Source organism: Excalfactoria chinensis, unplaced genomic scaffold (genome assembly GCF_039878825.1).
Source record: "Excalfactoria chinensis isolate bCotChi1 unplaced genomic scaffold, bCotChi1.hap2 Scaffold_332, whole genome shotgun sequence".
Taxonomy (NCBI): Eukaryota; Metazoa; Chordata; class Aves; order Galliformes; family Phasianidae; genus Excalfactoria; species Excalfactoria chinensis.
Window position 1 is genome coordinate 48,221 of NW_027315620.1, and position 15,261 is coordinate 63,481.

A 15,261-nucleotide genomic window follows, 5' to 3' on the forward strand; every position below is an offset into this window, starting at 1 on the left:
TGGGGTCCCCTATTTAGGGCCATATATAATAGGGTCCACTATTTAGGGCCATATCTAATAGGGCTCCCTATTTAGGGCCGTATCCTAATAGGGTCCCATATCTAATAGTGTCCCCTATTAAGGGCCATATCTAATAGGGTCCCATATCTAATAGGGTTCCCTATTTAGGGCCATATCTAATAGATCTTAATAGGGTCCCATATCTAATAGTGTCCCCTATTTAGGGCCATATCTAATAGATCCTAATAGGGTCCCATATATAATAGGGTTCCCTATTTAGGGTCATATCCTAATAGGATCCCATATCTAATAGGGTCCCCTATTTAGGGCCATATCTAATAGGGTCCCATATTTAGGCCCATATCTAATAGTGTCCCCTATTTAGGGCCATATATAATAGCGTCCCCTATTTAGGGCCATATCTAATAGGGTCCCATATATAATAGGGTTCCCTATTTAGGGCCATATACTAATTAGTGTCCCATATTTAGGGCCATATATAATAGGGTCCCATATATAATAGGGTTCCCTATTTAGGGCCATATAATAGGATCCCCTATTTAGGGCCATACCTAATAGATCCTAATAGGGTCCCATATATAATAGTGTCCCCTATTTAGGACCATACCTAATAGACCCTAATAGGGTCCCATATATAATAGTGTCCCCTATTTAGGGCCATATATAATAGCGTCCCCTATTTAGGGCCATATCTAATAGGGTCCCATATCTAATAGGGTTCCCTATTTAGGGCCATATCCTAATAGATCCTAATGGGGTCCCATATATAATAGGGTTCCCTATTTAGGGCCATATAATAGGGTCCCCTATTTTGGGCCATACCTAATAGATCCTAATAGGGTCCCATATCTAATTGGGTCCCCTATTTAGGGCCATATCTAATAGGGTCCCATATTTAGGCCCATATCTAATAGTGTCCCCTATTTAGGGCCATATAATAGGGTCCCCTATTTAGGGCCATATATAATAGGGTCCGCTATTTAGGGCCATATCTAATAGGGTCCCATATCTAATAGGGTTCCCTATTTAGGGCCATATACTAATTAGTGTCCCATATTTAGGGCCATATATAATAGGGTTCCCTATTTAGGGCCATATACTAATTAGTGTCCCTTATTCAGGGCCATATCTAATAGGGTCCCATATATAATAGGGTTCCCTATTTAGGGCCATATAATAGGATCCCCTATTTAGGGCCATACCTAATAGATCCTAATAGGGTCCCATATATAATAGTGTCCCCTATTTAGGGCCATACCTAATAGAACCTAATAGGGTCCCATATATAATAGTGTCCCCTATTTAGGGCCATACCTAATAGAACCTAATAGGGTCCCATATATAATAGTGTCCCCTATTTAGGGCCATATCTAATAGCGTCCCCTATTTAGGGCCATATCTAATAGTGTCCCCTATTTAGGGCCATATCTAATAGGGTCCCCTATTTAGGGCCATATAATAGGGTCCCCTATTTAGGGCCATATCTAATAGGGTCCCATATTTAGTTCCATATCTAATAGTGTCCCCTATTTAGGGCCATATATAATAGCGTCCCCTATTTAGGGCCATATCTAATAGGGTCCCATATCTAATAGGGTTCCCTATTTAGGGCCATACCTAATAGATCCTAATAGGGTCCCATATATAATAGGGTTTCCTATTTAGGGCCATATAATAGGGTCCCCTATTTAGGGCCATATCTAATAGGGTCCTATATATAATAGGGTCCCCTATTTAGGGCCATATCTAATAGGGTCCCATATATTTTAGGGTTCCCTATTTAGGGCCATATCCTAATAGGGTCCCATATATTTTAGGGTTCCCTATTTAGGGCCATATCTAATAGAGTCCTATATATAATAGGGTCCCCTATTTAGGGCCATATCTAATAGGGTCCCATATCTAATAGCATCCCCTATTTAGGGCCATATCTAATAGGGTCCCATATCTAATAGCATCCCCTATTTAGGGCCATATCTAATAGGGTCCCCTATTTAGGGCCATAGTGTTAATAGGGTCCCCTATTTAGGGCCATATCTAATAGGGTCCCATATTTAGGCCCATATCTAATAGTGTCCCCTATTTAGGGCCATATAATAGGGTCCCCTATTTAGGGCCATATATAATAGGGTCCCATATCTAATAGGGTTCCCTATTTAGGGCCATATCCTAATAGATCCTAATAGGGTCCCATATATAATAGTGTCCCCTATTTAGGGCCATACCTAATAGACCCTAATAGGGTCCCATATATAATAGTGTCCCGTATTTAGGGCCATACCTAATAGACCCTAATAGGGTCCCATATATAATAGTGTCCCCTATTTAGGGCCATACCTAATAGATCCTAATAGGGTCCCATATCTAATAGGGTTCCCTATTTAAGGCCATATCTAATAGGGTCCTATATATAATAGGGTCCCCTATTTAGGGCCATATCTAATAGGGTCCCATATATAATAGGGTCCCCTATTTAGGGCCATATCCTAATAGGGTCCCATATTTAGGGCCATATACTAATTAGTGTCCCATATTTAGGGCCATATATAATAGGGTTCCCTATTTAGGGCCATATCTAATAGGGTCCCATATTTAGGGCCATATCTAATAGTGCCCCCTATTTAGGGCCATATAATAGGGTCCCCTATTTAGGGCCATATATAATAGGGTCCCATATTTAGGCCCATATCTAATAGTATCCCCTATTTAGGGCCATATAATAGGGTCCCCTATTTAGGGCCATATAATAGGGTCCCCTATTCAGGGCCATACCTAATAGATCCTAATAGGGTCCCATATCTAATAGGGTCCCCTATTTAGGGCCATATCTAATAGGGTCCCATATTTAGGCCCATATCTAATAGTGTCCCCTATTTAGGGCCATATATAATAGCGTCCCCTATTTAGGGCCATATCTAATAGGGTCCCATATCTAATAGTGTTCCCTATTTAGGGCCATGTCCTAATAGATCCTAATAGGGTCCCATATATAATAGGGTTTCCTATTTAGGGCCATATAATAGGATCCCCTATTTAGGGCCATACCTAATAGACCTAATAGGGTCCCATATATAATAGTGTCCCCTATTTAGGGCCATACCTAATAGATCCTAATAGGGTCCCATATCTAATAGGGTCCCCCTATTTAGGGCCATATCTAATAGGGTCCCATATTTAGGCCCATATCTAATAGTGTCCCCTATTTAGGGCCATATAATAGGGTCCCTATTTAGGGCCATATAATAGGGTCCCCTATTTAGGGCCATACCTATAGATCCTAATAGGGTCCCATATCTAATAGGGTCCCCTATTTAGGGCCATATCTAATAGGGTCCCATATTTAGGCCCATATCTAATAGTGTCCCCTATTTAGGGCCATATCTAATAGTGTCCCCTATTTAGGGCCATATAATAGGGTCCCCCTATTTAGGGCCATATATAATAGGGTCCCATATTTAGGCCCATATCTAATAGTGTCCCCTATTTAGGGCCATATCTAATAGCGTCCCCTATTTAGGGCCATATAATAGGATCCCCTATTTAGGGCCATACCTAATAGACCCTTATAGGGTCCCATATATAATAGTGTCCCCTATTTAGGGCCATACCTAATAGATCCTAATAGGGTCCCATATATAATAGGTTTTCCTATTTAGGGCCATATAATAGGGTCCCCTATTTAGGGCCATATCTAATAGGGTCCCATATATAATAGTGTCCCCTATTTAGGGCCATACCTAATAGAATCCTAATAGGGTCCCATATATAATAGGTTTTCCTATTTAGGGCCATATAATAGGGTCCCCTATTTAGGGCCATATCTAATAGGGTCCTATATATAATAGGGTCCCCTATTTAGGGCCATATCTAATAGGGTCCTATATATAATAGGGTTCCCTATTTAGGGCCATATCTAATAGGGTCCCCATATCTAATAGCATCCCCTATTTAGGGCCATATCTAATAGGGTCCCATATTTAGGGCCATATAATAGGATCCCCTATTTAGGGCCATACCTAATAGACCCTTATAGGGTCCCATATATAATAGTGTCCCCTATTTAGGGCCATACCTAATAGACCCTAATAGGGTCCCATATATAATAGGTTTTCCTATTTAGGGCCATATAATAAGGGTCCCCTATTTAGGGCCATATCTAATAGGGTCCTATATATAATAGGGTCCCCTATTTAGGCCATATCTAATAGGGTCCTATATATATAGGGTTCCCTATTTAGGGCCATATCTAATAGGGTCCCATATCTAATAGCATCCCCTATTTAGGGCCATATCTAATAGGGTCCCCTATTTAGGGGCCATATCTAATAGGGTCCCATATTTAGGGCCATATACTAATTAGTGTCCCATATTTAGGCCCATATCTAATAGTGTCCCCTATTTAGGGGCCATATAATAGGGTCCCCTATTTAGGGCCATATAATAGGGTCCCCTATTTAGGGCCCATACCTAATAGATCCTAATAGGGTCCCATATCTAATAGGGTCCCCTATTTAGGGCCATACCTAATAGATCCTAATAGGGTCCCATATCTAATAGGGTCCCCCTATTTAGTGCCATATATAATAGGGGTCCCCTATTTAGGGCCATAGTGTTAATAGGGTCCCCTATTTAGGGCCATATCTAATAGCGTCCCCTATTTAGGGCCATATCTAATAGGGGTCCCATATATAATAGGGTTCCCTATTTAGGGTCATATCCTAATAGATCCTAATAGGGTCCCATATCTAATAGTGTCCCCTATTTAGGGCCATACCTAATAGATCCTAATAGGGTCCCATATCTAATAGGGTCCCCTATTTAGGGCCATATGTAATAGTGTCCCCTATTTAGGGCCATATCTAATAGTGTCCCCTATTTAGGGCCATATAATAGGGGTCCCCTATTTAGGGCCATATCTAATAGTGTCCCCTATTTAGAGCCATATAATAGGGTCCCCTATTTAGGGCCATATCTAATAGTGTCCCCTATTTAGGGCCATATCTAATAGCGTCCCCTATTTAGGCCCATATCTAATTGTGTCCTCTATTTAGGGCCATATAATAGGGTCCCCTATTTAGGGCCATATCTAATAGTGTCCCCTATTTAGAGGGCCATATAATAGTGTCCCCTATTTAGGGCCATATCTAATAGCGTCCCCTATTTAGGGCCATATAATAGTGTCCCCTATTTAGGGCCATAGCGTTAATAGGGTCCCATTTGGTTGCAGTGATGCTGGGCTCGGTTCTGTCCGGTACCACGGAGGCTCCGGGTCAGCTCTTCTTCTCGGACGGGGTCCAGGCCAAGAAGCCCCGGGGGGGGGCAGCAATGGACGGCAATCAGATGGGGGGGGGCGGCCAGCAGTGGCTGCTATAGGTGGGTATAATGGGGGGCTATGGGGCTGGGGGATATGGGGGGATATGGGGGTATGGGGGGACTATGGGGATATGGGGGGCTATGGGGGTATGGGGGGTAATGGGGATATGGGGGGCAGGGGGGATATGGGGGGCTATGGGGATATGGGGGGCTATGGGGGATATGGGGCGATAATGGGGGGCTATGGGGATATGGGGGGTAGTGGGGGGCAGGGGGGATATGGGGGGCTATGGGGATATGGGGGGCTATGGTGGTATGGGGGGGTAATGGAGGACATGGGTCAATAGGGATTAAGGGGGGCAATGGGGACATGGGGGGCTATGGGGATATGGGGATAATGGGGGGCGATGGGATATGGGGGGCAGTAGGGATAGTGGGGGTAATGGGGGGCTATGGAGATATGGGGGGTAATGGGGATATGGGGGGATAATGGGGGGCTATGGGGATATGGGGGGGCTATGAGGATATGGGGGGATAATGGGGGGCTATGGGGATATGGGGGATATGGGGAGCTAGGGGGATAGGGGGGCTATGAGGATATGGGGGCTATGGGGATATGGAGGGCTATGGGGGATATGGGGGTAATGGGGGGCTATGGGGATATGGGGGGATAATGGGGGGCTATGGGGTTATAGGGGATAATGGGGGGCTATGGGGATATGGGGGATAATGGGGGGCTATGGGGATATGGGGGGTAATGGCGATATGGGGGTAATGGGGGGTTATGGGGATATGGGGGATAATGGGGGGCTATGGGGGTTATGGGGGGTAATGGGGGGCTTATGGGGTTATGGGGGGTAATGGGGGCAGGGGGATATGGGGACTATGGGGCTTGGGGGTATAATGGGGGGCTATGGGGATATGGGGGTAATGGGGATATGGGGGGATAATGGGGGGCTATGGGAATATGGGGGGTAATATGTGGCTATGGGGATATGGGGGCTATGGGGCAGGGGGATATGGGAGGCTATGGGGGGTATGGGGGTAATGGGGATATGGGGGTAATGGGGGGCTATGGGGATATGGGGGGTAATGGGGCTTGGGGGGTTAATGGGGGGCTATGGGATATGGGGGGTAGTGGGGGGCTATGGGCAGGGGGATATGGGGATAATATGGGGGGCTATGGGGGGACTATGGGGATATGGGGGGCAGGGGGGATATGGGGGGTAATGGGGATATGGGGGGTTATGGGGCAGGGGGATATGGGGGGATATGGAGGCTATGGGGATATGGGGGACTATGGGGATATGGGGGGCTATAGGGATATGGGGGGTAATGGGGGACTATGGAGATATGGGGGGTAATGGGGATATGGGGGGATATGGGGACATGGGGGGGTAATGGGGATATGGGGGACTATGGGTATATGGGGGATAATGGGGGGCTATGGGCTATGGGGGCTATGGGATATGGGGGGGTTAATGGGGGCTATGGGGATATGGGGGTGCAGGGGGGATATGGGGTTAATGGGAACAATGGGGGGCTGTGGGGACAATGGGGGGTAATGGGGATATGGGGGGCTATGGGGAAAAGGGGGGGGCTATGAGGATATGGGGGGATTATGGGGGGGCTATGGGATATGGGGATATGGGGGGTAATGGGGGATTATGGGGATATGGGGGGCAGGGGGGGGACATGGGGGGCTATGGGATATGGGGGGTAATGGGGATATGGGGGGTAATGGGGCTATGGGGACATGGGGGGTAATGGGATATGGGGGGATAATGGGGGGCTATGAAGATATGGGGGGTAATTGGGGGGCTATGGGGATATGGGGGGCTATGGGGATATGGGGGGCTATGAGGATATGGGGGGATAATGGGGGGTGGGCTATGGGGATATGGGGGGCAGGGGAGATATGGGGGGATAATAGGGGGCTATGAGGATATGGGGGGCTATGGGGATATGGGGGTAATGGGGATATGGGGGGCAGGGGGGGATATGGGTTAATGGGGACAATGGGGGCTGTAGGGATATGGGGGGATAATTGGGGGGCTATGGGGGGACTATGGGGATATGGGGGATAATGGGGGAGCTGTGAGGATATGGGGGATAATGGGGGGCTATGGGGATATGGGGGTAATGGGGATTTTGGGGGTAATGGGGGTGCTATGGGGAGATGGGGTGTTATGGGGACATGGGGGGATGGAGGGGGCTATGGGGATATGGGGGTAATGGGGATATGGGGGGATAATGGGGGGGGCTATGGGATATGGGGGCTGTGGGGATATGGGGGGATAATGGGGTCTATGGGGATATGGGGGTAATGGAAGGCTATGGCTTGGGGGGATAATGGGGGATATGGGGGGGGTAATGGGGATAAGGGGGGCTATGGGGATATGGGGGGAGGGGAGGATATGGGGTTAATGAGGACAATGAGGGGCTATGGGGATATGGGGGGTAATGGGGATATGGGGGGATAATGGGGGATTATGGGGATATGGGGGGCAGGGGGGATATGGGGGGTAATGGGGATATGGGGGGGGCTATGGGGATATGGGGGGTAATGGGGGATTATGGGGATATGGGGGGCTATGGGGATATGGGGATATGGGGGGGTAATGGGGGATATGGGGTCTATGGGGTCAGTGGGGGTCAATGGGGACATGGGGGTCAATGGGGGATAATGGGGCTATCGGGATATGGGGGGTATAGGGGGGCTATGGGGATATGGCGTGTTATGGGGACATGGGGGGATAATGGGGGGCAATGGGGATATGGGGGGTAATGGGGCTTGGGGGGTTAATAGGGGGCTATAGGGATATGGGGGGTAATGGGGGGCAATGGGGATATGGGGGATAATGGGGGGCTATGGGGATATGGGGGGTAATGGGGGGCTATGGGCAGGGGGATATGGGGATAATATGGGGGGCTATGGGGGACCATGGGGATATGGGGGGATAATGGGGGGCTATGAAGATATGGGGGGGTAATGGGGGGCTATGGGGATATGGGGGATAATGGGGGGCAATGGGGATATGGGGGGATAATGGGGGGCTATGGGGTTATGGGGGGCAGGGGGGATATGGGGGCTATGGGGATATGGGGGGGTAATGGGGATATGGGGGGGTAATGGGATATGGAGACATGGGGGGTAATGGGGATATGGGGGGTAATGGGGATATGGGGGATAATGGGGCTTGGGGAGTTAATGGGGGGCTATGGGGTTATGGGGGGTAATGGGGGGATATGGGGATATGGGGGTCAGGGGGGATATCGGGGGATATGGGGGGTAATGGGGGGATATGGGGGGTAATGGGGGGATATGGGGGGTAATGGGGGGCTATGGGGATATGGGGGGGTAATGGGGGACAATGGGGATATGGGGGGTAATGGGGATATGGGGGGTAATGAGGACATGGGGGGCTATGGGTCTTGGGGGGTAATGGGGGGCTATGGGAATATGGGGGGCAGGGGGGATATGGGGGGCTATGGGGATATGGGGGGTAATGGGGGGCTATATGGGGATATGGGGGGCAGGGGGGATATGGGGGGCTATGGGTCTTGGGGGGTAATGGGGGGCTCTGGGGATATGGGGGGATAATGGGGGGCAATGGGGATATGGGGGATAATGGGGGCCTATGGGGCTTGGGGGTTAATGGGGGGCTATGGGGCTATGGGGGGCTATGGGGATATGGGGGGTAATGGGGATATGGGGGGCCATGGGGATATGGGGGGTAATGGGGGGCTATGGGGATATGGGGGGTAATGGGGGACTATGGGGATATGGGGGGATAATGGGGGGCTATGAGGATATCGGGGACTATGGGGATATGGGGGGCAGGGGGGATATGGGGTTAATGGGGACAATGGGGGGCTGTGGGGATATGGGGGATAATGGGGGGCTATGGGGATATGGGGGGCTATGGGGGACTATGGGGATATGGGGGATAATGGGGGGGCTGTGAGGATATGGGTGATAATGGGGGATAATGGGGGGCTATGGGGATACGGGGGGTAATGGGGATATGGGGGGTAATGAGGACATGGGGGGGCTATGGGTCTTGGGGGGTAATGGGGGGCTATATGGGGATATGGGGGGCAGGGGGGATATGGGGGGCTATGGGGATATGGGGGGTAATGGGGGGCTATATGGGGATATGGGGGGCAGGGGTGATATGGGGGGCTATGGGGCTATGAGGGGCTATGGGGATACGGGGGGTAATGGAGGGCTATGGGGATATGGGGGGCAGGGGGGATATGGGGTTAATGGGGATAATGGGGTGCTATGGGGATAAGGGGGGGCAGGGGGGATATGGGGGGTAATGGGGATATGGGGGGCTATGGGGATATGGGGGGCTATGGTGCTATGGGGGGATAATGGGGGGCTATGGGGATATGGAGGGTAATGGGGATATGGGGGCTAATGGGGGGCTATGGTGCTATGGGGGGATAATGGGGGGCTATGGGGATATGGAGGGTAATGGGGATATGGGGGGTAATGGGGATATGAGGGGTTATGGGGGGCTATGGGGATATGGGGGGTAATGGGGGGCTATGGGGGGCTATGGGGGACTATGGGGATATGGGGGGCTTATGGGGCTATGGGGATATGGGGGGCACGGGGGGATATGGTGTTAATGGGGACAATGGGGGGGCTATGGGGATATGGGGAATAATGGGGGGCTATGGGGATATGGGGATATGGGGGGGCTGTGGGGATATGGGGGTAATGGGGGGATATGGGGATATGGGGGGCAGGGGGGGATATGGGGGGTAATGGGGGACTATGGGGATATGGGTGGCAGGGGGGGATATGGGGTTAATGGGGACAATGGGGGGCTGTGGGGACATGGGGGGACAGGGGGGATATAGGGGGTAATGGGGACATGGGGGGTAATGGGGATAATGGGGATCAATGGGGTCAGTGGGGGTCAATGGGGACATGGGGGTCAATGGGGTCAGTGGACCCCAATGCCCCCCATCTCCCCCCCATGACCCCAATACCCCCATAACCCCAATACCCCCCTATAACCCCATGACTCCCCATAACCCCAATACCCCCCTATAACCCCAACCCCCCCCCTGTGCCCCACAGCGATGGGGACAAATCCAACATGGCGCCGGGCGTCCCCGGGTCCCTGCAGGACAAGGGCTCGGTGCACAACTTCCTGCCCTACCTCATTGCCGGCATCCAACATGGCTGCCAGGACCTGGGGGCACGCAGCCTCAATGCACTGCGGTGAGGGGGGGGCTATGGGGGGTATGGGGGGTAATGGGGGGCTATGGGGGCTATGGGGGTAATGGGGGACTATGGGAGGCTATGGGGGCTATGGGGGATATGGGGGTAATGGGGGGCTATGGGGATATGGGGGACTATGGGGGACTATGGGGATATGGGGGGCTATGGGGCTATGGGGGATATGGAAGCTATGGGGGCTATGGGGGGTAATGGGGGCTATGGGGGGCTATGGGGGTAATGGGGGGCTATGGGGGTAATGGGGGGCTATGGGGGTAATGGGGGGCTATGGGGGCTATGGGGCTATAGGGGTATGGGGGGGCTATGGGGAGCTATGGGGGTTATGGGGATATGGAGGGCTATGGGGGCTATGGGGGCGATGGGGATATGGGGGGGTATGGGGGCTATGGGGGGCTATGGGGATATGGGGGCTATGGGAGGGTATGGGGGACTATGGGGGGGCTATGGGGGTTATGGGGGGGTATGGGGGGGTATGGGGGCTATGGGGGCTATGGGGGTATGGGGGGGTATGGAGGTAATGGGGGACTATGGGGATATGGGGGCTATGGGAGGGTATGGGGGCTATGGGCGCTGTGGGGGGTATGGGGGCTATGGGGGGCTATGGAGGATATGGGGGGCTATGGAGGTAATGGGGGGCTATGGGGGGCTATGGGGGGTAATGGGGGGCTATGGGGACTATGGGGCTATGGGGGCTGTGGGGGGCTATGGGGGACTATGGGGGGCTATGGGGGTAAAGGGGGGCAATGGGGCTATGGGGCTATGGGGGTAATGGGGGTAATGGGGGGCTATGGAGCTATGGGGGGCTATGGGGCTATGGGGGCTATGGGGGGCTATGGGGCTATGGGGGCTATGGGGGGACTATGGGGATATGGGGGGCTATGGGGGCTATGGGTGGACTATGGGGGGCTGTGGGGGCTATGGGGGGGCTATGGGGATATGGGGGACTATGGGGGCTATGGGGGATATGGGGGTAATGGGGGGCTATGAGGGACTATGGGTGGCTATGGGGCTATGAGGGCAATGGGGGGCTATGGGGGCTATGGGGGGTATGGGGGGTAATGGGGGGGTACGGGGAGCTATGGGGGCTATGGGGGCTATGGGGGTATGGGGGATATGGGGGGCTATGGGGGACTATGGGGTTATGGGGGGCTATGGGAGCTATGGGGGTATGGGGGGTAATGGGGGGCTATGGGGGGCTATGGGGGCTATGGGGGGCTATGGGGGGCTATGGGGGCTATGGGGGCTATGGGGACTATGGGGGACTATGGGGGTAATGGGGGACTATGGGGATATGGGGGGATATGGGGGGTATGGGGGGTAATGGGGGGCTATGGGGGGTAATGGGGGGCTATGGGGGATATGGGGGTAATGGGGGGCTATGAGGGACTATGGGTGGCTATGGGGCTATGGGGGCAATGGGGGGCTATGGGGGGTATGGGGGGTAATGGGGGGGTATGTGGAGCTATGGGGGCTATGGGGGCTATGGGGGTATGGGGGATATGGGGGGCTATGGGGGACTATGGGGTTATGGGGGGCTATGGGAGCTATGGGGGTATGGGGGGTAATGGGGGGCTATGGGGGCTATGGGGGGCTATGGGGGTAATGGGGGGCTATGGGGATATGGGGGACTATGGGGGCTATGGGGGACTATGGGGATATGGGGGGATATGGGGGGTAATGGGGGGCTATGGGGATATGGGGGGCTATGGGGAATATGGGGGGCTATGGGGGCTATGGGGGGTAATGGGGGCTATGGGGGGTAATGGGGGGCTATGGGGGATATGGGGGTAATGGGGGGCTATGGGGGGTAATGGGGGACTATGGGAGGCTATGGGGGGCTATGGGGGGCTATGGGGGGTAATGGGGGGTAATGGGGGGCTATGGGGGGCTATGGGGGGTAATGGGGGGCTATGGGGGGATATGGGTGACTATGGGGGCAATGGGGGGCTATGGGGGTATGGGGGATATGGGGGCTGTGGGGGCTATGGGGGCTATGGGGGGCTACGGGGGTATGGGGGATATGGGGGCTGTGGGGTCTATGGGGCTATGGGGGGCTATAAGAATTATGGGGGGTTATGGGGGCTATGGGGGTATGGGGGGCTATGGGGCTATGGGGGTAATGGGGGGTAATGGGGGGCTATGGGGGGCTATGGGGGGTAATGGGGGGCTATGGGGGGATATGGGTGACTATGGGGGCAATGGGGGGCTATGGGGGTATGGGGGATAATGGGGGCTGTGGGGGCTATGGGGGCTATGGGGGGCTACGGGGGTATGGGGGATATGGGGGCTGTGGGGTCTATGGGGCTATGGGGGGCTATAAGAATTATGGGGGGTTATGGGGGCTATGGGGGTATGGGGGGCTATGGGGCTATGGGGGTAATGGGGGCTATGGGGGATATGGGGGGTAATGGGGACTATGGGGGCTATGGGGGGCTATGGGGGATATGGGCCCTATGGGGGTATGGGGGACTATGGGGACTATGGGGGGCTATGGGGGCTATGGGGGACTATGGGGGGCTATGGGGATATGGGGGCTATGGGGGGTAATGGGGGGTAATGGGGGCTATGGGGATATGGGGGGGTATGGGGGCTATGGGGGGTAATGGGGGCTATGGGGGCTATGGGGGCTATGGGGGTATGGGGGCTATGGGGACTGTGGGGGCTATGGGGACTGTGGGGGCTATGGGGGACTATGCGGGCTATGGGGGCTATGGGGGACTATGGGGATATGGGGGGCTATGGGGCTATGGGGGATATGGAAGCTATGGGGCCTATGGGGGACTATGGGGGGCTATGGCGGACTATGGGGGGCTATGGCGGACTATGGGGGGCTATGGGGGCTATGGGGCTATGGGGGCTATGGGGGGCTATGGGGGTAATGGGGGGCTATGGGGGCTATGGGGGGCTATGGGGGCTATGGGGGCCTATAGGGGCCTATAGGGCTTTGGGGCTGTTCGGTCCCGCAGCTCCATGACGTTTTCGGGGCAGCTGAAGTTCGAGCGGCGCACGCTGGCAGCGCAGCTGGAGGGCGGCATGCAGGGAATGCAGCTGTGAGTGGGGGGATGGGGGGTATGGGGGGGTATGGGGGATATGGGGGGGATATGGGGGTATATGGGGTTATATGGGGGGATATGGGGATATATGGGGATATATTGGGGATATATGGGGGGATATGGGGGGTATGGGGGGATATGGGGTTATATGGGGGGTATATGGGGGATATGGGGGGTATATGGGGGGATATGGGGATATATGGGGATATATGGGGATATATTGGGGATATATGGGGGTATATGGGGGGATATGGGGTATATGGGGGGATATAGGGGGTATATGGGGGATATGGGGGGATATGGGGGATATATGGGGGGATATGGGGGTATATGGGGGGTATATGGGGATATATGGGGGGATATGGGGATATGGGGGATATGGGGGGATATGGGGGTATATGGGGGGTATATGGGGGGTATATTGGGGATATATGGAGTATATAGGGGTATATGGGGATATATGGGGGTATATGGGGGGGATATGGGGTATATGGGGTTATATGGGGGGTATATGGGGGATATGGGGGGTATATGGGGGGTATATGGGGATATATGGGGTTATATGGGGGTATATAGGGGTATATGGGGGGATATGGGGGATATATGGGGATATATGGGGGGGATATAGGGATATATGGGGGGATATAGGGGGTATATGGGGGATATGGGGGGATATGGGGGATATATGGGGGGATATGGGGGTATATGGGGGGTATATGGGGATATATGGGGGTATATAGGGGTATATGGGGATATATGGGGGTATATAGGGGTATAGGGGGGGACATAGGGGGGGATATAGGGGATATTGGTGGGATATGGGGGGATATGGTTGTATATAGGGGTATATGGGAATTTATGGGGGGATATGGGGGGTATATGGGGGGATACGGGGGATATGGGGGGTATATGGGGGTGTATGGGGGGATATGGGGGATATATGGGGATATATTGGGGATATATGGGGGATATGGGGGGGTATATGGGGATATTGGGGGGATATGGGGGATATGGGGGGGATATAGGGGTATATGGGAATATATGGGGAGGATATAGGGGGTATATGGGGGATATGGGGAGATATATGGGGGGATATGGGGGGTATATGGGGATATATGTGGGGATATATAAGGGTATATGGGGGGATATGGGGTTATATAGGGGGGATATGGGGGGATATGGGGAATATGGGGGGATATGGGGGATATATGGGGGTATATGGGGGGTATATATGGATATATGGGGGGATATAGGGGGTATATGGGGGATATGGGGGGGGATATGGGGGAATATAGGAGGGATATGGGGGTTATATGGAAATATATGGGGGGACATGGGGGGTATATGGGGATATATGGGGGGATATGGGGATATATGTGGGGATATATAGGGGTATATGGGGGGATATGGGGGATATGGGGGGGTATATGGGGATATTGGGGGGATATGGGGATATATGGGGGATATGGGGGGATATGGGGGATATATGGGGGTATATGGGGGGTTTATGGGGATATATTGGGGATATATGGGGGGATATGGGGATATATGTGGGATATGGGGGGATATTGGGGTTTAAAGGGGGGGATATGGGGGGATATATGAAATATATGA

At 52.8% G+C, this 15,261-nt stretch overlaps 1 protein-coding gene across 1 annotated transcript in view; it reads left to right on the forward strand.

Moving 5' to 3' along the window:
* Positions 1-13,664, forward strand: part of LOC140264888 (inosine-5'-monophosphate dehydrogenase 1-like) — a gene marked incomplete at its 5' end in the record, with an annotated part of 61,731 nt that extends 48,067 nt beyond the window's left edge. The window contains 3 exons of the mRNA XM_072360785.1: positions 5,249-5,381; positions 10,433-10,576; positions 13,561-13,664. Coding sequence (XP_072216886.1) covers positions 5,249-5,381; positions 10,433-10,576; positions 13,561-13,648 — 365 coding nt within the window. The remainder of the gene's footprint in view (positions 1-5,248; positions 5,382-10,432; positions 10,577-13,560) is intronic.
* Positions 13,665-15,261: the final 1,597 nt, after the last annotated feature.